The sequence below is a fragment of the Schistocerca gregaria genome, chromosome 1 (genome assembly GCF_023897955.1).
Source record: "Schistocerca gregaria isolate iqSchGreg1 chromosome 1, iqSchGreg1.2, whole genome shotgun sequence".
NCBI lineage: Eukaryota > Metazoa > Arthropoda > Insecta > Orthoptera > Acrididae > Schistocerca > Schistocerca gregaria.
In genome coordinates, this window is record NC_064920.1 from 427,211,268 (window position 1) to 427,237,127 (window position 25,860).

General features: G+C 45.1%; 1 protein-coding gene across 1 annotated transcript in view; it reads right to left on the bottom strand.

Moving 5' to 3' along the window:
* LOC126351067 (uncharacterized) overlaps positions 1 to 25,860 on the bottom strand; it is a 556,744-nt gene that overhangs the window by 16,139 nt on the left and 514,745 nt on the right. The window contains exons 7-8 of the mRNA XM_050002572.1: positions 13,245 to 14,320; positions 1,691 to 1,976 (exon numbers count right to left, since the gene is read on the bottom strand). Coding sequence (XP_049858529.1) covers positions 1,691 to 1,976; positions 13,245 to 14,320 — 1,362 coding nt within the window. The remainder of the gene's footprint in view (positions 1 to 1,690; positions 1,977 to 13,244; positions 14,321 to 25,860) is intronic.

A 25,860-nucleotide genomic window follows, 5' to 3' on the forward strand; every position in this document is an offset into this window, starting at 1 on the left:
GCGAAGTGGTAGGTAATGAAGAGTAGTAGGAAAGAGAGTAACGATTTACTCAACATCAAAATAGGGAGCGACACACTCGTAAAATAAGTGAAAAAAGATTTCGTACCAACGATGCAAGATTATGCAGGAGTGCTGAAGCAAAGGAAGAGTCAAAAGTAGATTAATACAGCCTAAGAAAACTTACCTCTGCAGCAGTTCCCTGAGGAGAATGTTCTTGAAAGTGTTCGTATGGAGCACAGCATTACATCAAAGCAATACGTTGGAAATCCGGGACGAAGATAATGGAAGTATTTGACCTGCGGTGTTGTCGAAGAACGCTAACTATTAAGTGCACGGTGAATTAAGAAGTGCAGAATAGATTAAGGAAGTCTAACGAAGATCCTTACTAGAAGAAACGCCTGGCACGTGGGTTATATGCGAAAGTCGGCCCAGGAACAGTTACCCTGGTGCGAGGGGTGCAGTAAAGGTGCAAAATAAGGGGGGGGTGAACCAATACTCGATTATGAGAAATGTATCAGACTGTCTGGCAAAAAAATTGTGAAGTATCCCAAAGAGGAGCGAAAATGAAATGAAACTTCATCATGCTGAACGGGTATGTGACGTTATTTAAGTGAAGAAAAGCGATTGAAGTTTACAAATAACTTGGCATCACCAGTGGGCTTACCAGTACTACGTTGCACCCACTATGGTCTGGATACATGCACTGATTCGGTTGAGAATTTTGTCGAAGTACTGTTACATCCACTCTTTGAGACAAACGGGCCAACAACTACTGTATATGGTTCTTGAGACGTAACGCATGAGGACGAACTGTGTCCATGACGTACTGTTGTGCTGTTGGAGTTCCTGCAGCCACTATGAGCCGTCCGGAAGTCATACCCGATGTGTCGCTCCTTCTCGTCCCTTCACAACATCAAGAGTTACACCTCTGTGCCTCTCAAACACGTGTGAGGAATGGGTCCCCGCCATACTCACCAACGATAGTCATTCAGACACTGCAGAAATGAAATTCATAGCTGAACAAAATGCGACGCCATTCATCAGCAGTCCATGTTTCTCGGTCGTACCACCCCTCCAAACGCCGCAATTTCCCATCTGGTGTTAACGGCAGCCTGCCTATGGGACTGTAATTCTCTAGATCATCTGTTGCTAGTCTCCGGCCTATGATGCGGGAAGACAAAGAATGTTACAGAGCGTCCATCACTTGTTTTTGGATGGCAGAGGCTCTAATGTGAAGGGGGCTATTACGTGCTAGGTTCACAATACGACGATTCCATATTACGATGGTCAGGCCTTGCCGACTGGTACCTTGAATAGGATGCCTACCTTCTCGTTCCCATATGATCCAACGTCAGACCACTGTGACAACGGAATACCTCACAAATCTGGATATTGCACCATTCGACCAGTGCACCTAACGCCTGACTGTCCTTACGTACCCTAAAAGGCTAAAAAACCAACAACACTACTGTACTCTGGTAACGGTTCTACCTGTCACATAGAATTGCAGCTCTCATCATTTACGTACCCGCTGATGGTGTACATGTACAAAGTTACATTGACGACATCCAATCACGTCTTCTGGGTGCTTCACCTCTTTTGTCTGTCATTGCATGTTGAGTATAATTGTTAGGTATTGATTAAAGATAAGGGACAGCAGTAGAATGGTTGATGAGTTATATATACAGACCTTAGGGTCGCGAGTATCGACGCCAGAATAAACGACGATGCGATTGAGCGTGGGGCAGGCATCCTCCCGAGCGTTGTAGGGCAGCTCGAAGCCGCGGATCTTGAGGTAGAGGAAGCTGTTGGCCGAGTCCTCCGGCTCGATGAGCCAGGGGTGGCTGACGCAGCCGAGGCCGGCGCCGTCCCCGGACAGCAGCGCGCTGCTGGAAGCACCCTCCGCCGCCGTCTTGGCCTGCTGCTGCTGGGCCGCGGGGCTGCGCAGCGTGATCTCGCCGCTGGAGCCGCGCAACCTGCGCACGTTGCTGAGTCAGACAGTCGTCAACACTACCAGCTCACACATTTACGGTAAATCTCTGCCGGCGACAGAACACCTTAACATAAAGTATCGATCATACGGCAGTTAAAACACTGTCTATGACAATCATTTGTGCCAAAACCATCATGGACCTCCAGTAGTGATGTCGGGTACATGTCAAATTTTTATCTTATGAAAAACGGTTGCTTTTTCTCTTCCGTAAATATTTTTAAATTATATATTCATAGTAGTCTTACATCTGCATTACCACCGCCAGTCCAAAACGATTCGAAACTGGATTAATAAAAAACTAAAGAAAGGTTAAGACGATTTAAATGCTTCAGCTGTACTACGTACCACAACCCACTAGAATAGAACCTACAGAACTATCCTACAGCCATACGGAGGTGTCAGAAAATTCCTTCTGGGGACGATGGTCAACTCGTGTATCACATTGGCTTCAATGTCGGTTTAGTTGCCAAAGCATTGACCCTTCATGTGAATCTCTGCAATTTGTCGTTTTGCGCCCGTTTTGTATTCATAACACCAAGTCCCTCTACCTGTGATGATTTTTTCCGGAAAATAGCAGGATTTGCAATTCAATTAAGTCACGGCAGGCCTACTCACAGCGTTGTATTTGTTTGGGGATCAAGGTTTACAGGACAAACTTTCTACACACTTTTTACCACTACCATTTCTGAGACTGCAACGTTGACACACCTCAGCCGTGCATCCTGTACTTAACACTACCTGATCAAAATTGACTGATCGAAAACACATCTAATATTTACAGTGTGGTTGGTTCCAGCTGCCACTTTAGTTACTGCACTGACATCGCCTATACACCCGAATAAAATGAGTCCTAGAACTTTTTGGACGGACGCTTTATATGCAAGGTGTCTGACAATTTTTATTACGAAATTTTACGATTGTACAGGGGACCTAGCAGGTAAACGTGTGATAAGAAACTCACGTCCCGCAATGAATCGTATACATGCAAATGGTACTGCAGCTGTCACCGTTTTTCGCTTCCTATTTCCCACTGCCTATCGTCCATCCAGTCCCCATATTGCAGATCTGTGCTTTGCATGTTCTCGCTGGTCTAACTCTTTTACTTATTCCAGGGGGATTCATTGCACTACTCGTTTCGATCATCTTGTAATCTCTATCCTTTCAGGATCTTCATACCAAGGTAACATAGTTGTTCCCGTTGTGTCTATAACAGACTTCCCATCTTCCACTTTCCTCCGTATTGCCTCACTTCTTATATGATACTGTCTTAAGATTCCGCTGCTCCTCCTCTAGTTTTTCATTTCTATTGCAAGAAGTTTCTGTTTTCCTCTTTCATTAATTTCGCAGGTTTTGAGGTAAAATGCGGTTGAAGATCGGATCGCTTTCAAATCTCCCGCTTCAAGGTATGCACGAAGTGAGGGTATTGAGCTCTACATTCAGTGCTCTATGGCATGGGCTGTGTTTCACGTTCTCGCCGTCTGGCTCTCTTCTACTTAGCGAAGGGTGTCCTTCACAAATTCGAGAGCTTGGCACGTCCGTGGAGCACGACTACCAACCCCCCTAGTTGCGAACGTACCAGTTTGTCGCAGCTGTTGTTTAGGCCGGCGAAAATGATATGCTATGTCATAAATACCTGAGACACTGACAAGGGCAACGTCTTCACAGACAGTGCGTATTCGATCTCCGATTTTATATCCAAATGGTGTGTTTCCAGACGTCAGACCACTATCTAGTAAATACCCTCTAAAAACCTTAGAAACTTGTAACAAAAATTGTTGTATATGGTGAAACAGAAATCTAACAATAAAACTGAGTTTTTCAGGGATATTTTCTGACTATTTTGATATAAGGGACCTGTGGTCTCGGCAGCACAGCAGGGGCATTTTCGTCTGACATCTTGCCCAAATTTATCTTTGTGTCTGTATTACAGTGAAAATATGTACGCAATACAACAAATGTCAACGTCAACGGTGTGCGCTGTGTGTGTTTTCTGGAAAGAAACATTTTCAGTTCATTCACAGCACTTGCTGTTGACAATGGTAATGTCCATTTTACTCTTCGCCGTCAAGTACTCTTCGAATTTGTCGTCGTTTTATTTTTTCGGCAGCGTCATCTCTACAGTAACAGTGGTAAACAACAGTATGGATAGGCTTACTGATGAATGGTTAGACGATGTGCCGCTCTTGTGTGGATTCACCGGATGCAGTGTATGGTATGGTGAGCTGTTCCTCCAGACACGGTGACCCCATCATACCTGAGATGGTTGCATTTCTCAGTGCTTTGCACTGTAATTTTAATGACTTTACATTGAAACACTTTTCACTATTGTGAAGATATTTTAGAAGAAATAAAAGTAAGTGTAGCAAGAAACTGAGTAAGACATAATTAAATTACTAATACGCATGAGGCACAAGAGACTGCAAGTCCCTTGTACCAAAATACTCAGTAAATATCCGTGAAGAAGCTTCGAAATTTTTCAGTCTGGTTCAACACAAACACACACACACACACACACACACACACACACACACACAAACACACACACACACACACAAATGCATATATATATATATATATATACACACACACACACACACACACACACACACACACACACACACACACACACACACACACACACACACAAATGCATATATATATATATCCCTCTATGTGTGTGTGTGTGTGTGTGTGTTTGTGTTTGTGTGTGTGTAAATACCTAGGATAGCTAGAACTTACATGGCTACATGGTTTGCATTTGTCGTCCCGCAAATGAGGAAGGGTATGGTGCATGGTCCTTTAAAGCTTTCATGTTTTTGGAAGTTACCTGTTATTTCATTCTATTCCTTTACGGACACAGTAAAATTTAATCAAGCGTTGAAAGTGAGTAACTTGTCATAGGTTAGTGTGTCATGTTCGTGCGACACCTATTGCGCTGAGTAGTTGATTGTATCTGCCCTGTGTATGTCTGTGCCCCGTTGCTGGAATACTGGAGGATGGCTGCCCACAAGAGGGGGTATGAACAGTGGCGGACAATGATATATGTGCCTGCTCGGCAAAGGACTTGCTGGCAGCGGCGTGGAAAGTTGTAGATGCCTATGACATGTGAGCACTCTGTTGGGCTGAACATGCCTTTGAGGGGACTGTGTTGTTGATGACATCACGCCGGATGGAGATTACGCTGCCGTTTTAGGATGCGAGCCTGTTCAGGGACCGTTTCGTGCCTATACTGTGGATTGCATGCAGATGCCTTTTGCAACAGACCACAGTTCTGTTGTTAACTGATGTGTGACGCCCTGCACCCTGGTTCCTGTCGGGTCGAGATGGTATTAGCAGTCGTCCCTCCGATTTTATGTTGCGAGCGAAGGTGCTCATTCGTATTTCTATAATAGACTGTGTTTACCTGATTTTATGGACACATATGCATGATCTGTGGATTTATTTTATTTTGAGTCAACGATCTTGTGACAGGTCTGATACAGCCCGCCACGAATTCCTCTCCTGTGCCAACTGTTCCATTTCAGAGTAGCACTTGCAACCTTCATTCTCATTTATTCGCTGGACGTATTTCAATCTTTGTCTTCCTCTGCAGATTTTACCCTCTACAGCTCCCTCTGATACCATTGAATTTATTTTCTGACGTATTAACAAATGTCCTATCATTCTGTCGCTTCTTCTTGTCAGTGATTTTTATACGTTCCTTTCCACCTCGATTCTGCGGAGAACCTCCTCAGTCCATCCAATTTTCATCATTCTTCTGTAACATCACATCTCAAAAGTTCGAATCTATTCTTCTCTAATTTTGCCACAGTCCTCGTCACACAGCCATACAATGCTGTTCTTCAAGTGTTCTTTCTCAGAAATATTTTTCCTCAAATTAAGACCCATGTTTGATGCTAGCAGGCTTGTCTTAGCCAGGAATCCCCTTTTCGCCAGTGCTAATGTGCTTTTAATGTGATCCTGGTTCCCTCCGTCATGGGATTTTTTGCTGCCTAGATAATAGAATTCCTTATCTTCTTCTTCTACTTCGTGATCACCAATTATGATATTAAGTTTCTCGCTGTTCTCATTTCTGCTTCTTCTCATTACTTGCTCCTTCCTTCGATTTATTCTCAGTCCATATTCTGTACTCATTAGACTGTTCATTTCATTAAATAGGTACATTAATTCTTCTTGACTTTCACTTAGGATAGCAATGTTGTCAGTGTATCTTAACACTGATATCTTTTGACCTTGAATTTTAATCCCATTCCTGAACTTTTATTTTATTTTCGTCAATGCTTCTTCGATGTATAGATTGAACAATAAGGGCGAAAGACTACATCCCTGCCTTACACCCATTTTAATCCGTGCACTTCGTTCCACACTTATTGTCTCCTCTTGGTTCTTGTAGGTATTGTATATTACCATTTGACATTGCCGAACGATTTTTCCAGGTTGGCAGATCCTATGAACGCGTCTTGATTTCTCTTCAGCCTAACTTCCATTATCAACCGCAACGTCAGAACAGTCTCTCTGGTGCGTTTACCTTTCCCAAAGACAAACTGATCGTCATCTAAGAGGTCATTAATTTTTGATACTTACTGCCTATGAGATAATGTGGCTTTGTATCTTGTGTACGTAAACCTGCACTTTCTATCAAATTTTTTCTGAAAACTTCCCTATAAACTCTTTGCCTGGCGTATTTCACTGGGGTTTCATATCTTATTAGATTAGTGTTTAGTTCTGTCTACGCGCGTGCTTGTGTGTGTGTGTGGGTTTGTTTTACAGAACAGTTAGCCATAATTTAATGCCTTACTTATTGAATTCTGATGCGAACCCGGAAAGGGGCCTCACCGTATGCTTTGCTTGGTCTTGTGGCATGCATCAAATAATTTTGTAATGTAAATTCCTAACACATGTCGCATACGTATGTACTTCGGTAACACAGCTGGTTGGTTGGTTGGTTTAAAGATTAAAGGGACCAAACTGCATAGGTCATCGGTCCCTTGTTTCATAAACACACAGAGCATATTGAAACCATCCACTAGTCAGGCTAAGCACTAAAATGAAAATTCCGGGGGAAGAAAAGCCCCAAGGTCAATGGTAAGGCAACATGGAAAATGGAGCGTGTACAGCAGTGGACCGTAGCTGGCTGATGACGAAAATAAAAGGATGAGCCAGCCACTCGGCAACACGTTAAAACCTCCAGCCTAAAAGATTAGGTTGGAGTCGAATTACAACACAAAACTAAGTAAAATATACAGCACAAAAGAGAGTGACGCAATAAAATTAGAGGGACCTATAAAAGCATGTTGCGCGAATAAAACTTAAAACTCGATCTGCCATAAAGACATTGTCACCTAAAAGAGATGATAAATCACCTGGGAGATTAAAAGTTCGCCTGAGGGCGGTTAAAAGAGGACATTCCAACAATATATGGGCCACCGTCATGTTTGCACCACAGCTACAATTACTGCGGTCCTCTCGACGCAGCAGATGACCATGCGTCAGCCAAGAGTGACCCAAGCGGAGCCTACACAGAACAACAGAATCCCTGCGAGAGGCCCGCATGGAGGAACCCCACACAGTCGTGGTCCCCTTTACTCGCCGCAGCTTGTTGGGTGCAGACAGAGTGCGCCATTCGTCTCCCCACATCCCAAAGAAAACCTTTCGGAGATCAATTGCCGGTAGGCCGATCTCCAGCGTCTGTTTGCAGGTAGCCTCTTTAGCTAACTTGACGGCGAGTTCGTTTCCCGCGATCCTAACGTGTCCCGGGGTCCATATGAACACCACCGAGCGACCACGCTGTTCAAGAGCATGAATGGACCCCTGGATGGCAGCAACAATGGGATGGCGTGGGTAGCACTGGTCAAGAGCCAGCAGACTACTGAGAGAGTCACTGCAAATGACGAAGGACTCTCCAGTGCTGGTACGAATATGCTCAAGGGCACGAAAAATGGCTGTCAGTTCTGCAGTGTAAACACTGCGGCCTTCCGGCAAGGGGCGCTAGTCTACATAGTCCGCATGAGCATAATAAGCGTACCCCACATAGCCATCAACCATCGAGACATCGGTATAGATAACCTCCGAGTCACGGTATCTGTCTAGGAGAGCAAGAAATTGGCGGCACAAGACTGCAGGAGGAACTGAATCTTTTTGCCATCGTGAAAGTTCCAGCCGAAGCTGCGGCCGACGAATACGCCAAGGTGGTGTATATGGGCGGACCTGGAAAGCAGATGGAAGAGGCAAAGACTCGAGTTCACTAAGGAGCGACCAAACACGGATCCCAAGTGTATGACCTGATCGCGGCCGCCAGTGTGGGATATGGACTGCCGCATTAGCGAAAAGGAGACGGTAGTTAGGGTGTCGGGGAGGGCAACGGTCGTGTGCAGCTTAGTTAGCCAAGAGTTGTTGACGCCGGACGCGAAGTGGAGGAACCCAAGCCTCAGCAAGTAGGCTATTAACAGGGCTGGTGCGGAATGCTCCTGTCGCCTGTCGAACCCCACAGTGGTGAACGGGGTCCAGCAGTTGCCACGCTAAGGGCCACGCTGAGCCACCCGCCACACTGGCCAGCTGATTCTAGTATTGCTTGTTGTTACCTGTTTTCCGAACTAGCTGCCTGTGGGATAATGATTTGGCTTTTTTGCCATTCGTACCTCCCAGGCTTTGCTGATTCCTTCTATGTATTTGGTTGGTTAATTTCATTGTTTACTTACCTGTAACCACAGAGATTAAGCGTTTGCCTTACTTAGGTGTGCGGTATATGAATTGTATATCGTACCGATATTGGAAACTTTACATTTATAATTAATTTCCATTATGATTTAAAGCAACTCATTTCTTCTAAAACTCGCTTCAGTTAATCTAAGAAACAACCTCTAGAGGTGATATTTAGTATAATTTTGGTTCGACCGTTTCTAGCTAGGCGGTTTGCCGTGAAGTTATCACGAACCTATTTTTATTGATCGATCATTGCGATGTAAAGGCCACAGTGTAAATAAGCCTGATAATCTGCCTGTCTGCGAAGGCATCTTCAGATATCATCTTAAGATCCTTCAAATCAGTTACTAATTGATTTCTTGTACTGTAACCAAATTTCATGTAAATCCTTATGCAACTTCTCCAGTTGTAAAGCTTCTTTGCGTGGGCATTAGCCGTTACTTCACTTAGTGCTATTAAAGTTCCTTGTAGTGAAATTCTGTTTTCTTACGTCAGTGATGCCAAAGCATCAGCTACAAAGATAGAGGTGGATAAGTGGGCGGAACCACGATGTTACTACGGTCGCAGGTTCGAATCCTGCCTCGGGAATGGATGTGTGTGATGTCCTTAGGTTAGTTAGGTTTAACTAGTTCTAAGTCTAGGGGACTTAGAACTAGTTAAACCTGACTAACCTAAAGACATCACACACATCCATGCACGAGGTATGGGGATGTAGATGAAGACGAAATGGGAGATACGATACTGCGTAAAGAGTTTGACAGAGCACTGAAAGACCTGAGTCGAAACAAGGCCCCCGGAGTAGACAACATTCCATTAGAACTACTGACGGCCTTGGGAGAGCCAGTCATGACAAAACTCTACCATCTGGTGAGCAAGATGTATGAAATGGGCGAAATACCCTCAGACTTCAAGAAGAATATAATAATTTCAGTCCCAAAGCAGGTGTTGACAAATGTGAAAATTACCGAACAATCAGTTTAATAAGCCACAGCTGCAAAATCCTAACACGAATTCTTTACAGACGAATGGAAAAGCTAGTAGAAGCCGACCTCGGGGAAGATCAGTTTGGATTCCGTAGAAATACTGGAACACGTGAGGCAATACAGACCTTACGACTTATCTTAGAAGAAAGATTAGGGAAAGACAAACCTACGTTTCTAGCAATTGTAGACTTAGAGAAAGCTTTTGACAATTTTGACTGGAATACTCTCTTTCAAATTCTAAAGGTGGCAGGGGTAAAATACAGGGAACGGAAGGCTATTTACAATTTGTACAGAAACCAAATGGCAGTTATAAGACTCGAGGAGCATGAAAGGGAAGCAGCGGTTGGGAAGGGAGTGAGACAGAGTTGTAGCCTGTCCCCGATGTTATTCAATCTGTATATTGAGCAAGCAGTAAAGGCAACAAAAGAAAAATTCGGAGTAGGAATTAAAATCCATGGAGAAGAAATAAAAACTGTGAGGTTCGCGATGACATTGTAATTCTGTCAGAGACAGCAAAGGACTTGGAAGAGCGGTTGAACGGAATGATGAACATCAACAAAAGCAAAACAAGGATAATGGAATGTAGTCAAATTAAGTCGGGTGATGCTGAGGGAATTAGATTAGGAAACGAGACACTTAAAGTAGTAAAGGAGTTATCCTATTTGGGGAGCAAAATAACTGATGATGGTCGAAGTAGAGAGGATATAAAATGTAGACTGGCAATGGGGAGGAAAGCGTTTCTGAAGAAGAGAAATTTGTTAACATCGAGTATAGATTTAAGTGTCAGGAAGTCATATCTGAAAGTATTTGTATGGAGTGTAGCTGTGTATGGAAGTGAAACATGAACGATAAATAGTTTGGACAAGAAGAGAATAGAAGCTTTCGAAATGTGGTGCTACAGAAGAATCCTGAAGATTAGATGGGTAGATCACATAACTAATGAGGAGGTATTGAAAAGGATTGGGGAAAAGAGGAGTTTGTGGCACAACTTGACTAGAAGAAGGGATCGGTTGGTAGGACATGTTCTGAGGCATCAAGGGATCACCAATTTATTATTGGAGGGTAGCGTGGAGGATAAAAATCGTAGAGGGAGACCAAGAGATGAATACACTAAGCAGATTCAGAAGGATGTAGGTTGCAGTAGGTACTGTGAGATGAAGAAGCTTGCGCAGGATAGAGTAGCATGGAGAGCTGCATCAAACCAGTCTCAGGACTGAGGACCACAACAACAACAACAAGTCTACGGGACTGATGACCGCAAATATTAAGACCCATAGTGCTCAGAGTCATTTTTGGAGAAGTGGGAATTGGTAGTTGGCAGTCGGGTCTTTAGGAAGAGAAAGTGCTCCAATTGTTTCTTTCCGAATATTTATAATACGTTTAGTCAACTATCGGAGTCATGTGGAGAAGAGATTCCAGAAGAGTCTCCAGTAGTTGTAGTACAGGAATGATACAACAGACATCCAAAGTAAGTAGAAAGCCTTTGTTAGTAAAATTAGGCAGGGGATTCTGCTACATGACAGTCGTAAGAAGGTGCTGAAGATATTAGCTGCGGAATACAGTTCACCAGCTGTTTTAAAGCAAGTACTGGGGTCAAAAAGGTGACAAAAGCCGCAGCGTCTTTGTGTAATGACTTCACTGAAGAGGATCAAATGGTTCAAATGGCTCTGAGCAATGTACGATTTAACAACTGAGGTCATCAGTCCCCTAGAACTGACAACTAATTAAACCTAACTAACCTAAGGACATCACCAACATCCATGCCCAAGGCAGCATTCGAAGCTGCGACCGTATCGGTCGTGCGGTTCCAGACAGCGCCTAGAACCGCTCGGCCACACCGACCGGCTTAAGAGAATCATATAGAAATAGTGGGATGGTGTCGAGGTGGTGGTGCCTCGGAGAATCTTGGCAGGGACTAAAATTATAGGCGTTGATTTGAGCAAAGTTATTCAAACTCGGTCCAGCACCCTCTGAAGCCTCATATTAACTTGGATCACAGTTCTGTCTAGGTGGGACCACAACAGGGGTACAAAGTGAATGTTTGTGATCTGAGTTCACAGCAGTCCTGTTTACTGACAAGGCAATGAGTCGTTCCATGACCAAGTGAGTTTGTCTCGCATGTAGCCGCGGAACCTAATAAATAATAAATATCAGCTTTCTGTGTATCAACGACCTGGAAACTTGTAAGTCTTTCGTCTCTCAAACGCGTTCGGAAAGTTCTACGAAACAGATTTTAGTGATGCATATCAGTCAGGCACATGTAGGGTGTCCGAAAAGTCCTTCCCTGATTACATAAATTGATAACTCAGGCTAGAAGTAAGATAGAAATATGAAACTTGTGTCGAATTGTTTACAACTTTCAAAGATTTTTGTGTGTTTTAGGTTCGCAGTACGTAAGTAGTGGTTGAGTTTCAGTGCCCAAGAAGCCATATAAAGGAATCAGGAGAAGGGACAGTGTGACCAGTGGTACCGTGAGACATGATCACCAATCACAGTGCAGAGACACTTCCAGACAGCATTTGGAAGGAATCCACCTGATGTCAAGAGCATTAAAGCCTGGCATGAAACGTTCAAGAACACAAGATCCGTTGCTGACCTTCAGAGGTCTGTTCGACGAAGAACCTCAGCAGACAGGGTGGAAGCTGTAGGGCAGTCTTTCCTGCGAAGTCCGAAGAAATCGGTGTGCAGGGCCTCACGTGAATTACAGATGCCAAAAAGCTCTCTCCATGACATTTTACACAAACGTTTATTGTTTCGTGCATACAAAGTGCAAATCGTTCAGGCTTTGTTGCCCAATGACAGTACACGTCGTTTTGACTTTGCGGTCGAAATGCTATCACGTATTGAGGACGATGATGGTTATCTCAGACGAATTGCCTTTTCCGACGAAGTGACCTTTTTTTTCAGTGGAGTAGTGAATCGCCATAATGTGCGCATTTGGAGTTCACAACCTCCTGGCGAGGTCATGGAGGGCAGCAGAGGCAGTCCAAAGGTGAATGTTTGGTGCGCGCTATTGCGCGATCGAATTATCGGCCCATTCTTCTTCGCTGAGGCTACCGTCACACCTGCACTGTATCTGGAGGTGTTGCTACTGTATGCTGTTCCTCAGCTGCTTCAGTATCACCCCGATGTCTTGTTTCCGCAAGACGGTGCACTGCCTCATTGGGGTTATGACGATGGATTGGTCGTGATGGGCCAACGATTTGGCCTCCACGCTCTCCTGACACAAACCCATTAGACTTCTTTTTATGGGGTTATGTCAAGGACGAGGTCTACCAAACACGTGTACCAGATCTTGAAACCCTACGGCAACGGATAACCACAGTCGTTGAATCGATAGTTCCAGTGATATTGGCTAATGTGTGGTCGGAAATTGAATGTAGCCTAGATGTGCTACGTGCTACCAAGGGTGGTCATGTGGAAGTTTACTGATGTGTGAAAAAAACTTTGATAGTTTGTAAGCAGTTAGACACCAGTTTCATATTTGTATCTTACTTCTAGCCTGAGTTATCAAGACTTTTCTGACACCCTGTATATTTATGTAAAGTATTGGTAATCCATATTACCTCCGATCGTCTCTTGTCGCAAGGCACGACAAGCCGTCTCCTACTTCGGCAGCCGACACGAACTGGTATTCGCCTTCGAAGTTGAAGTCGCTGAAGTCCTGGGTGATGTTCATGAAGGTGACCGTGAAATTGACCTCCACGACGGATGAGGAGAGCGTCTGCATCGGCAGCGGCTCCGACAGCCTGGAGCAGATGCAGTCCCTGGGCAGCTGGACGCCGGGCCACGGGTACTCGGACACCCAGAGCTCGGCGACGCCGGCTGCGGCGGCGCGCGCCGCGCGGCCTCCGGCTGGAGCCGGCCTGGAGCAGCGCCAGCGGCCGGTGCGCGGGTCGCGGCGCGAGTGGCAGGCGCGCTCGCCGAACCTGGCGCGCGCCAGTGTGAGGCGCACGCGCTCGCCCGGCGCCGCCTCGAAGCGCAGCACGCAGCTGAGGTTGTGCGCGCCGCCGCGGCCGTACAGGAAGACGCTGCGCGGCGACTGGAAGCGGCCGGCGCGCGGCGACAGCGGCGACGAGCGGAAGACGCGGTCGCAGGGGCCGGCCTCGGCGCCGGCGGCGGGCGCGCCCTCCAGCGACGTGTCGACGAACTCGTAGCGCAGCACGAACGACAGCGGGAAGAGCGCGCTCGCCTGGAACGTGTCGAGCGTCAGCTCCGGGCCCGACGACACGTAGCTCTCGGGCAGCGCGCACGGCCGCGTGTGGCGCGTGCTGTTGCTCAGCAGGCTGTGGTCGCAGAGGCGCGGCGCCTCCTCCTTGCAGAACTCGCCCAGCAGCTGCACCGCCCCCGCGCCGCCCCCGCCGCTGCTGTTGGTCACCGGGTCTAGCCGGCCGTCCCAGAGGCGCACGCAGCCCGCCACCGCCGCCCCCGTGTCCCAGTCGGCGCGGTGGAACTTGAGGAACGACAGCCACACCGTCTCGTGGCGCCGGCCCTGGAAGTGGTAGCGGCACGTCGTGTTGGGCGGCAGCGAGTGCTGCGGGCTCTCCACCTCGCCCCACGGCGCGTCGAAGCTCGTCAGCAGGAACTCGCAGTGGGCGTGGTCGCGCACGTAGCTGTGCGACCGGGAGTCCACCAGCACCACCTGTGTAGCAAAATCAAGATTTCAGAAGTCAAATCAACGCCAGCTAAACGTTACTGAACATATTTTTTTTCTGCTGTGACATCCACAACGGGAGTATGTAATGTCCATGATGGAAACATCCGCTACTGTTGTACAATTATTTATTGGCTACTATGGTTATGTTACCAGGTTTAGGGAGTGGTTGGTTGATGGGGGGAGGGGACCAAACAGCGAGGCCATCGGTCCCAACTGATTAGGGAAGTGTAAGGAAGGATATCAGCCGTGCCATTGGAAAAGAACCATTTGCTGAAGCGATTTAGGAAAATCATGGGAAACCTAAGTCGGGACGGCCGGAAGTGGGTTTGAACCGTCGTCGTACAGAATGCGACGCCAGTACGCTAATAACTACACCGCCTTGCTCGGTTTTAGCGACTCAGCTCCATCTTAAAATGGTTCAAATGGCTCTCAGCACTATCGGACTTAACATCTAAGGTCACTAGTCCCCTAGAACTTAGAACTACTTAAACCTAACTAACCTAAGGATATCACACACATCCATGCCCGAGGCAGGATTCGAACCTGCGACCGTAGCAGCTGCGCGGATTCGGACTGAAGCGCTTAGAACCCCTAGACCACAGAGGTCAGCCAGTTTCATCATCACATGTATGTATAAATAGTAGGGCGAAGTGTACATGTCACAGGTAACTTACAACCCACTGCATTTGCTGTAAATAGCTCATCCAACTGAATACCCAAATGCGCCCGCGCAAAAGGCACCTTTCAACTTTAACTGACCTAAGGGAAGATGGACAAGAAGTGGGGGAGGGGGGGGGGGGAACAATGGATGCAATATTCTCGTTAAGAAGGGTGGCTTCTTAAAATAACTATGAGGCATGGTTAATAGGCATAATGATTGGAGCAAGAGTTAATGAACTTTGTAACGCTTGCAGAGAGAGGTTGTTTGGGATGAATAAACTATTTACCGGTAAACCGTTACCAAGAATATCGAAACTTCGTACTGAGAAAGCAATTGTGTCTCATATCTAAAGATATAGTGACAAGATTTTGACACTGTGAAAGAAGTTGCAGAAAAAAACCATCTTTGAAAAAAGATATTAAGAAACATTTGTGGACCAGAGGGTGAGTATGAAAGTTTCTGTGGAAGTTAAAACAGGGAAACGAGCGCAATGTGCTATTTGCCAGATGTAACAGCAGTAGTAAAATTCAGGAAAATTGAATGAGTGGGAAATGTTCTGAGAAGGTAATAAGAGAGGAAGATACTTAACAGATAACAGGAAACAATGGAAGAAGGTAAAGAGTAAGGCTCGACTTATATTTATGTTGTCGTCTAAGCGAGGCAGGGTACAGTCAGGTATTGATAGGCATGCCAACGCGTGCCAAATGGCTCCCTTCTATCTACATATATCTTAATTTAAACTGTTGACCTTGCATTGCACGTTGAATTTGATAGCTTGGAGATATTTTTAATCAAAACTTTCATGTATATCACTCAGGTTTGAATCAAGTATAAGTCTGAGCTTCTCTGGTTACATGTTTTATGCACTCCTTCACAAGACTCTTAACCATTTTTAACACTCAGTACATCAGTACCAACTTAGAATAAAATTTTAAAATAAAAAAAATTCAGTATTGGCGAGACCAGAAAAATGAGCTTCAAATTGACGACCCAATCAAGTTCAGAAGATCAAATATTAGGATGAAGGAAATACATGTCTAAAACAAAACGACACCTAAAGTTCTGAAAACTAAATCCGGTAAAACGAAGAGAATTTAAGTGAAACCATTTAGAAGTCTGGGCTACAAGAGAATGGTTATTAAATTCGTTGCCACCAAATGGAAACAGGATGAACATTTTGAACGGAAAGAGAATCATTGAGGAAATCATAGAGAGATAACGAAAAGTAATGAGAAAAGTTCTGAGATCCGCTTATAGTGAAAAAGGAATCCACAGAATTAGAGTAAATAAAGAAATTGAAAATCATACATACATTTATTCGGATATGAAATTACGCAGGTTCAAGTTTTATCGGCATATTAAAATAACGAAAACAACCGGATTAACTAGAGAGGTTGTGGATTTCTACTACGATCACAGTAAAACTAAAACTGAAACAATAAAATAGATCGGCGCACAAAACAAGAACTCAAGGACACAGGAGGAACCCAATGAAAAAAAAAAACGTTTAGGCGGAAAAATCATGACTGAACATTTGGTTTGGCAGAACAACAAAAGAAGACGGAAGACGGCTTGGTATGACGAGTATAAAGGAGCCCATCATAAGGCTATAAAAGTAATCTGGGTACAATGGAAACCTGAAGCCAGACTTCGCAAATGCTTGTTGTACATGTTCGAGAAGCGCCCAAACGAGAAAAATAGTAATATAAAAACGACTCGTTTCGGTACGTTAAGATTTAACGTAATGTTAAACGGAAGTATGCGACCTTTGTAAATGTTATACATCCAAGCTATAGTGATGTGATAAATTGTTATACGTTTATCTCTGTATCTTGACTTTTCAAAGTAGTGGATGGTGGAAAGCAACCGTCTGGTGATTTTCAATTATAAATAAACTGGCCTCTTGCTGCAAGCCGCCAAGCTGAGAGGACGCCAGCAGCTGCAGCACTCTTCTGATAAACAGTAAATTATTTTAGTCCTTTTCTTTCCCGAGCTTCTGCAAAGAAGTGTACTATACATTTGTATTTAACCTGCGTAGACCAGTGGTTAGAAAATTAATCGTAGTTTTGGTTTTTGCGTAAGTCTTATGAATAACCTGTAGTTGTAGAGCGCTCCAGACAGAACTTGCAGAATATCATTAGTAATTTTCCTGACCACGCCGTTGTAATAAGGGGTGGCTTCAACTTGTCAGGTATAGATTGGGAGTGTTATGCCATCAAAACTGGTGCCAGAGACAGGGATTCGTAAGGCATTGTTACGGGTGTCTTGTCCGAAAATTACGTTAAGTAGATAGTTAGAGAACAAACTCGTGAGGGTAACGTCTTAGACCTCCTGGTAACGAACAGACCGAATCAGTTAACGTAGAGGAAGGTATCAGTGATCATAAGGCTGTGACAGCATCTATGAGACGGGTTCCACAAGGAATGTTAAGATAGGTAGGAACATATACTTACTCAGCAAGGGTGACAGGATACAAATTCCTGAATATCTCAGCCGTCAGCATCAAATAGCCAGTGATGAGGACGAAAAAGTGGAGAGGCCGGCCGGGTGGCCGAGCGGTTCTAGCCGCTAGAGTCTGGAACCGCGCGACTGCTACGGTTGCAGGTTCAAATCCTGCCTCGGGCATAGATGTGTGTGATGTCCTTAGGTTAGTTAGGTTTAAGTAGTTCTAAGTTCTAGGGGACTGATGACGTCAGCAGTTAAGTCCCATAGTGCTCAGAGCCATTTGAAGATGTGGAGAACAAATGGAAAAAAATCAAAGATATCGTTCAATATGATCTAGACAAGTACGTTCCGAGTAAGGTTTTAAGGGATGGGAAATATCCCCCATAGTTTAACGGCCTTGTTGGAAAAGCGCTACGTAAACAAAGAGGACTTCATCTCAGATTCAAGAGAAATGAAAACCTTGCTAACAAACAAAAGCTGAAGGAAGCGACATTGAGCGTCAAGAGAGCAATGAGAGAGGCCTTCAGTGAATTTGAAAATAAGACGTTGTCAACCGACCGGAGTAGAAACGCTAAGAGATTGTGGTCGTATGTAAAATCAGTAATTGGGTCAAAATCATCTACACATTCTCTCAGCACCCACACCGGTACCGAGACGGAAGATAACAGAGAGGAGGTCGAAATACTGAATTCGGCCTTCCGAAGTTGTTTCACCGCGGGAGATCGTAACACTATCCCTCCTTTCAATCGTCGCACGAACGTCGAAACTGCAGATATTGCGATAGCTGATTGCGGAACTGAAAAGCAAAAATGGCTCTGAGCACTATAGGACTTAACATCTGAGGTCATCAGTTCCTTAGAATTTAGAACTACTTAAACCCAACTAACCTAAGGACATCACACACAACCATGCCCGAGGCAGGATTCGAACCTGCGACCGTAGCAGTCACGCGGTTCTGGACTGAAGCGCCTAGAACCGCTCGGCCACCCCGGCCGGCCTCTCCACATCTTCGTCCTCATCACCGGCTATTTGATGCTGACGGCTGAGATATTCAGTAATTTGTATCCTGTCACCCTTGCTGAGTAAGTATATGTTCCTACCTTTCTTAACATTCCTTGTAGAACCCGTCGTCATAGATGCTGTCACAGCCTTATGATCACTGATACGTTTCTCTACGTTAACTGATTCGGTCTGTTCGTTACCAGAAGGTCTGAGACGTTACCCTCACGAGTTTGTTTTCTAACTATCTACTTAACGTAATTTTCGGACAAGACACCCGTAACTCAAAAGCAGCTACAATAGTTTAGTAGTCAGGACCAGATGAGATACCGGTAAGATTCTATAAAGATTATTCGGAAGAACTTGCTCAACTTCTAGCGGTAATGTATCGTAGTTCACTTGAGAAACGAAAGGTACCTAACGAGTAGAGAAAACTGCAGGTCATTCCCGTTTTTAAGAAAGGCTGTAAGACAGATCCACATAATTATAGACTTATATCGTTGACGTCAGTCTGTTGTAGGATTATGGAACATGTTTTAGGGTCAAGAATTATGATGTTTTTGGAAAATGAACATTTCCTCTACAAAAATCAACAAGGATTCCGCACACAGAGATCCTGCGAAACTCAGCTCGCTCTGTTCGTCCATGAGTTCCACAGTGCAGTGGACAACGGCGCTCAGGTTGATGCCCTTGATTTCAGTAAGGTTTTTTACACCATCCCGCATTGTCGTTTAATGAAAGAAGATACGAGCTTACAGAGTATCTGATTTGTCATTGGATTCAAGACTTTCTTGCAGAGAGAACTCAACACGTCGCTCTTAACGGAACAAAATTGACAGATGTAAAGGTAATTTCCAAAGTACCACAGGGAAGCGTGCTAGGACACTTTTCTATACCAAAGTAACAACGCCAGAAGATAGTAAGAATTTGCAGAACGACCTGCAAAGACTTGATGATTGTTGCAGGTTCTGGCAGCGGATCCTGAACGTAAATAAATGTAATTTATGGCGCATACATAGGAAAAGAAATCCGCTACCTACAGCTACATTGTTGATGACAAACAGCAGAGTCTGCCGTAAGATACCTAGGCGTAACTATCCAGAGCGACCTTAAGTGGAATGACCACAGAAAACAGATAAGCCGGCCGCTGTGACCGAATGGTTCTAGGCGCTTCAGCCCGAATCCGCACTGCTGCTACGGTGGCAGGTTGGAATCCTGCCTCGGGCATGGATGTGTGTGATGTCCTTAGGTTAGTTAGGTTTAAGTAGTTTTAAGTCTCGGGGACTGATGGCTCAAATGGCTCTCAGCACTATAGGACTTCACTTCTGAGGTGATCAGTCCCCTAGAACTTAGAACTACTTAAACGTATCTAACCTAAGGACATCACACACACCCATGCCCGAGGCAGGATTCGAACCTGCGACCGTAGCGGACGCTCGGTTCCAGACTGTAGCGCCTAGAACAGCTCGGCTACACCGGCAGGCAGAGGACTGATGACCTTAGATGTTAAGTCCCATAGTGCTTAGAGCAATTTGAAACATTTAAAACAGATAGTGGAAAAAGCACCCATTATTCGCGAGTGGAACAGCGTTGGAGGGATCAGACAGTGGTGCCGATAAAATCTTCCGCCACACACCATTAGGTGGCTTGCGGAGATTCACCGGAAGTACCTTAAGGAAACGCAACTCATCCACGAAAGAAGTAACTTATAAGGCGCTTGCTAGCCCGATTCTTGAGTATTGTTAATCTGCCTGGGATCACTATCAGGTAGGACTGATACAGGGGATAGAGAATATCCAACGGAGAGCGGCGCTTTTCGTCACGGGGGCGTTTAGCTGGCGAGGGAGTGTTACAGAGATGCTAAATAAACTCCACTGGCAGGCGTTACAGGAGAGGCGCTGTGCATCACGGAGAGATTTATTATTGAAATTTTGGGGCAGCACTTTTCAGAAGGAGTCGGACAACATATTATTTCCCCCACATACATCTTGCGTATGGATCGTTCTTTCCACGCAGTATTTGCGAGTGGACCAGCGTTGGAGGGATCAGATAGTGGTACCGAAAATATCATCCACCACACACCATTAGTTGGCTTGCGGAATATGATAAAGAAGAATGATTTTAAGTTTATTGTACACGTAGGCTTCCGTGGCCGTTGTCACAATCAATAAAATTCTTCCGCGTTTGGAATTTTATCGTGGGCAATGTGGCTGCAAACCCAGAAGAATTTTATGGATTGATTTTTAGTTTCTTTAATGCAGAATGGGAACTGCCAGCCCCTTGTTCAGATGCACCTATTCACATAGTAAAATTTTCAAAAATTACTGTGCCCCTTCAGAATAATATTCACTAGTTCAGTCACAAAGGTTTCATTTTGATACCAGAAATAGTTGATGCTTGTAGAGAGTTCTGTGCATAGTTCCACTGTACCTGGTATTAATCAAAATGTACTTTGTCTCATGGACTCAAGCTGACGGGGAATACAATTCTGTTACTACTCAGCATTTGGCAAAGTTTGAACTTTTCCGTCGTTCGGCGTCTGATTTTGTATCTCGACGTTCTGTGATTAATCTCACAGAGAAATCTTTTGACGACGCAACCTTATGTGTGCTACGGAAGGGTTTAAATTTTGCACCCACACCGAAGAGTTTGATGGTAGTTGATTTTATTTGTTCAATTTAACACGCAGTTTACAAACTACCTCCTGACGCTGCAGAGGAGGTTAGGAGGGATGCACGTCGTGTGCTGACTAGGGTTCATCCACCTAAGAGTAATGTAACAGCACCAGAGAGGGCTGCTTTGCGCTCTATCAAAGTTGATCCTGGCATTGTTATTTTAACTGCGGGCAGGGGGAATGCCACCGTTGGTTTAAACAAACCGGGTTAAGTACAAAAGATGCAATGTTCATTATGTGACTCAGCGCATCGCAGGATCGATGCTGACCCCACGGAGAGTATTGAGAGAAGGACCAACATCCTCCTGAAGAAAAGTGGTTTGTCGCAGGACACTATCAAGTGTCTTCACACCTATAGTGCTGTCCTCCCTAAGTTATATGGCCTTCCGAAAGGACACAAGGAAGGGGTTCATTTCCGTCCTGTAGTGAGCAACGTCGGCGCTCCGACATATCGTGTAGCCAAGCATCCTGCTTCTCCGTTAAGCCCACAGGTTGGTCGGCGTGAACTTCATATCAGGAACTCACCTGATTTCTTACGTCGTTTGGAGGGAATGCGGTTGAATGAATGAGATATTTTAGTAAGTTTTGATGTGACTCTCTCTTTACTCGTGTTCCTTTGTCTGATTCGTTGTGGTTAATTGAGGTTACGTATTAACATCTACTTCATTCTTATTCAGTGACCAGTATTACGAGCAGACAGATGGAGTTGGGATGCGTAGCCCGTTGTCTCCACTGATTTAGGGTTTGTCACGTAAATACAAAATAGCTCAAGGATCTTGCAGAGCTATTTTATATTTACGTGACAAACCCTAATTCTCGGACTATATTTTATTTTTGACACATGGATCTATGCCGACAATTGCCAAAACGGCGATGGTACATTAGGCCATAGTAATGTAAAATTGCTACCTTCTGAAGAAGACAAATTTATATTTGTCGAAACCTAGGTAAAGAATTTCTTTATCCATTGCAACTGGTCGGCTGTTTATAATTTTATTGGAGTAGAATGTATTTATGTTTCCTTTGCGTCTCCCGCCTTTTCTACGATCTATAAGCTCAAGAATTGTACAAACACTGACAACCCTGTAATGATCAATCATTTGACGCTGTGTTGCGGTTAGGTCAATGTTAATTAAACTGCTTTGCTATTGTACATGCTGAAAACAACATTAATTGACTATGTGTCACAAGGGTTACCTTTCTATGGCTACTGTATTTCATTTCATAGTCAATTAGTAGAGTGAACAATTGACAATACTTGCAGTTTTAGTGATAATAGATTTTCAAGTCATTTCCCTGCGCAAGTCAGACTCTAAATACATTTATACATCCCCACCCCAACCACCCATCACGTCCACACCTTACACCCTGGGGCTTGTCCTTTCGTGTTGGACAAGTACCTAGTGAGCTCTCACCTATCCTTTGACGTAAGTCTCAAAGAGCAGCCACTGTTCGCCCTTTCATTTCTCCGCTGTCCGCTCTAGCTAGCGATACTACGGTGTGCTTCTACTGCACCGGCGCGCCACTGCGCAAACGACGGCACGGCTCGCTAGCGCCCCTTGCGGGCCGGCAGCCCGCTCAGCGGACGCCATCAGCATTCGGAAGGCGGCGGCGGCTCGCGGCGCCGGTGGCTTCTGGAGGCGGCGGCGGAGGCGGAAGCAGCAGGGGGTCGATACCCGCGTAAAGGCCTCCGGCGCGGGCCGCATGCATATTGCACGCGCCACTCTGCAGCGGGCGCGGTGCATTATTCACCCCGGCCGCGCTGCACCTGCAGGGCCCGCGCCGCGCCGCCAGTAATGCCTCGCCCACACCTCTTGCGGCCGACAGGGGCATCCGGAGGAGCAGAATGTGCGCACATACCGCCGTAATGGAAGACGTGCGTAGCAAATGGCTCCACGGTGTGCTCTGCCCTAACACGAGGCCAACGAGCTGGAGTCAAGTGCAGCCAGTCAACAAGGGGCTCAGCTTCTCGCGCCTAGGGCCAGCCGCCATGTGGAGAAAATATGGCAGATACCTCAGTGTTATTAGCACGGTCTATGTGTCCGACCATGTGTCTCAACGCAGAGGACGCAAATCGCCTGTAACATTTTACGCGGTAGAGGCAGTCAGCATGCGTATCAAGCTCGCTCGTTACTTGTGCCATTGGCAGCTGCTCGGGAGTAGGCTAGCGAGTGGGTCGTGGCTCGAGTACAAGAGCTAAAGAGCCAGGAGACCAGGTCGTAGTCGGCGTGTGGTAATTAATCACCCGCAATGAAAATTTCACGCATGACAAATACACATTTAGTGATTACATTATTTCTTGCTTACGAAGATCGTAGTACATTACCGGTCGTTGCGCATGTGCACTGAGGTGACAAAAGTCATGGGATAGCGATTAGCGCATATAAAAATGGCGGTAGCGTCACGTACACAAGATACAAAAAGCTTGTGCATTGGCGGAGCTGGCACTGTTCTTTTCTCAGATGTGATAATGGCCGCACGACGAGTCGCTGAGAGCGGGATGCTAGTTCGAGCTAGGCGAATGGAACATTCCATTTCCGGAATCTTTAGGGTATTCAATATTTCGAGATTCAGTGACAGGAGGGTGCCGAGAATACCAAATTTCAGGCATTATCTCCCACAGACGAATCTCTCATAGACGCATATCTGGCATTGCCTCTCGCAACTGACAACGCAGTGGACGACGGCTATCACTTAACGACCAAGAGCAGCGGCGTTTGCATAGAGTTGACAGTGCTAACAGACAAGCAACATTGCGTGAGATAACCAATGCGAGACGTACAAATAACGTATTAATTAGGAGAGTCCGGCGCAATTTGGCGTTAATGGGCTAGGGAAGCAGACGACCGATGCAAGTGTCTTTGCTAACAGAACGACAGCCCCTGCAGCGCCTCTCCTGGGCTCGTGACGATATCGACTGAATCCTGGACGACTAAAAAACCATTGCCTGGTCAGATGAGTCCCAATTTCATTTGAAAAGCGCTGATGGTAGGGTATGAGTGTGGTGTGGACCCCATGAAGCCACGGATCCAAGTTGTCAAAAGGGCACTGTCCAAGCTGGTATTGGCTCTTAATGGTATACGGGCTGTATCTATGTGCAGTGAACTGGGTCTCCTAGTCCAGCTGAAACGGTAATTGACCGGAAAAGATTATTTTTCGCTGCTTGGAGACGATTTGCAGTCATTCATGGATTTCGTGTTCATAAACAATAAAGGAATTTTGACATTTCGCCATGTCACTGGGGCACAGTTACTTGCCACTGGTTTGAAGAAAATTCTTAACAATCCTAGTGAATGATTTGTCCATCCAGGTCGATCGACATGAATCTCATCCAACCTTTATGGGACGTAATACAGAGGTCAGTTCTAGCAAACCATCCTCCACCATATTTGTTCCTTTTAGTCAGACTAAATTACGAAGCTATATGCTCCTTACGTTACATGTTTCGGCCATATGTTGTGGAATGGAAACAGCTCCACAACCACTTCTCAGTGTTGAAACCTTTTTCTTCCCTAATGTGTAGTGATTCTAACACTGCCTCTACTGCTTTCTGTTGAAATATCAAGCACGTCTTACATCGTACGACACTTCGAACTCTGAAAAACAGGATACAAACAATGTAGAGCACTGGTAGCTCATGCTCTGTCGTGGACGCGGTCGCCCCTGAGTGCCCACACGCTCGCTGTCATCCAGCAGTTCCTCCTCCACCTCTCTGCTAACGTAGCCCGTTTGTTACCGATTCGTATTCGGCAAGGCTGGACTGCTTACTTCGTGTCGATAGTGTTTGTTGTCCGTGTCGAAATGTTTTTGAGTTTGGTTCATGATAGGACAAAATTAGTGAGGAGGAGTTAAGGTGCTCAAAAAGAATGTCGGTCGGACTCCTACGTATCAATCCACAATGGGAAGAAGATTAGTTTTTTTATTGAAATTGAATCCAGTCCTTACTGTCTGTTCTGTAACGCTATTTTATATGTGTGGGAGAGGTACAGAGTGACATTTTCAACTCCTAGGCGAGAAATTCGTGATCACTTTGTTACCGTTATTATTCTGGAGATAAAACAGGAAAGAGGGAAAGAAGAGAGTTCATATCCATATGTGACATTTGATGAAAATGATACTATTTATGAAGCATTCTGTGATTTTTCCTGGAGACTTTATTTCTTCCTTGCAATGTACTTACAGGAAGAGAAGCATCCAAACGACAATGATGGTGTACTGACAGTGACCTGTTATACGGATCCAAAATGGCCGAAACAGTGCGTCCCTTCAGCGATGTCAAAAAGTGTCTTGTTGCTGCAGCAACAGTTTTGGTCAATGATTCGTCTGGATTAGAAAACAATTCCCGTTTCATGGACAATAGGTTGCAGACGCATCAAAGCTTTGGCGAAGGAGTGGAATCGTAACTGGAAGATAAGACTAACACTTAGTTTTTCCCTCTTTGACTTGACTATATTTGCAATAAGACTGATGTCAGATGTAGGAGATACAATTATAAAAAAAACTTGCATACTTCACTTACTCACATCTAATATGTCATATGGGATCATATTGTGGGGCAACTCATCAAACCGAGCAAAAGTTTTATGGTGCAAAAGCGTGTGATAATAACTTGTGGTGTAAATTCAAGAACATCATATAGCAATCTGTTCAAGAGACTTTGTATTCTAACTACTGCTCCTCATTATATTTATTCCTTGACGAAATTTGTGGCAAGTAATACGTCTGTATTTCCAACTAATATCTCAA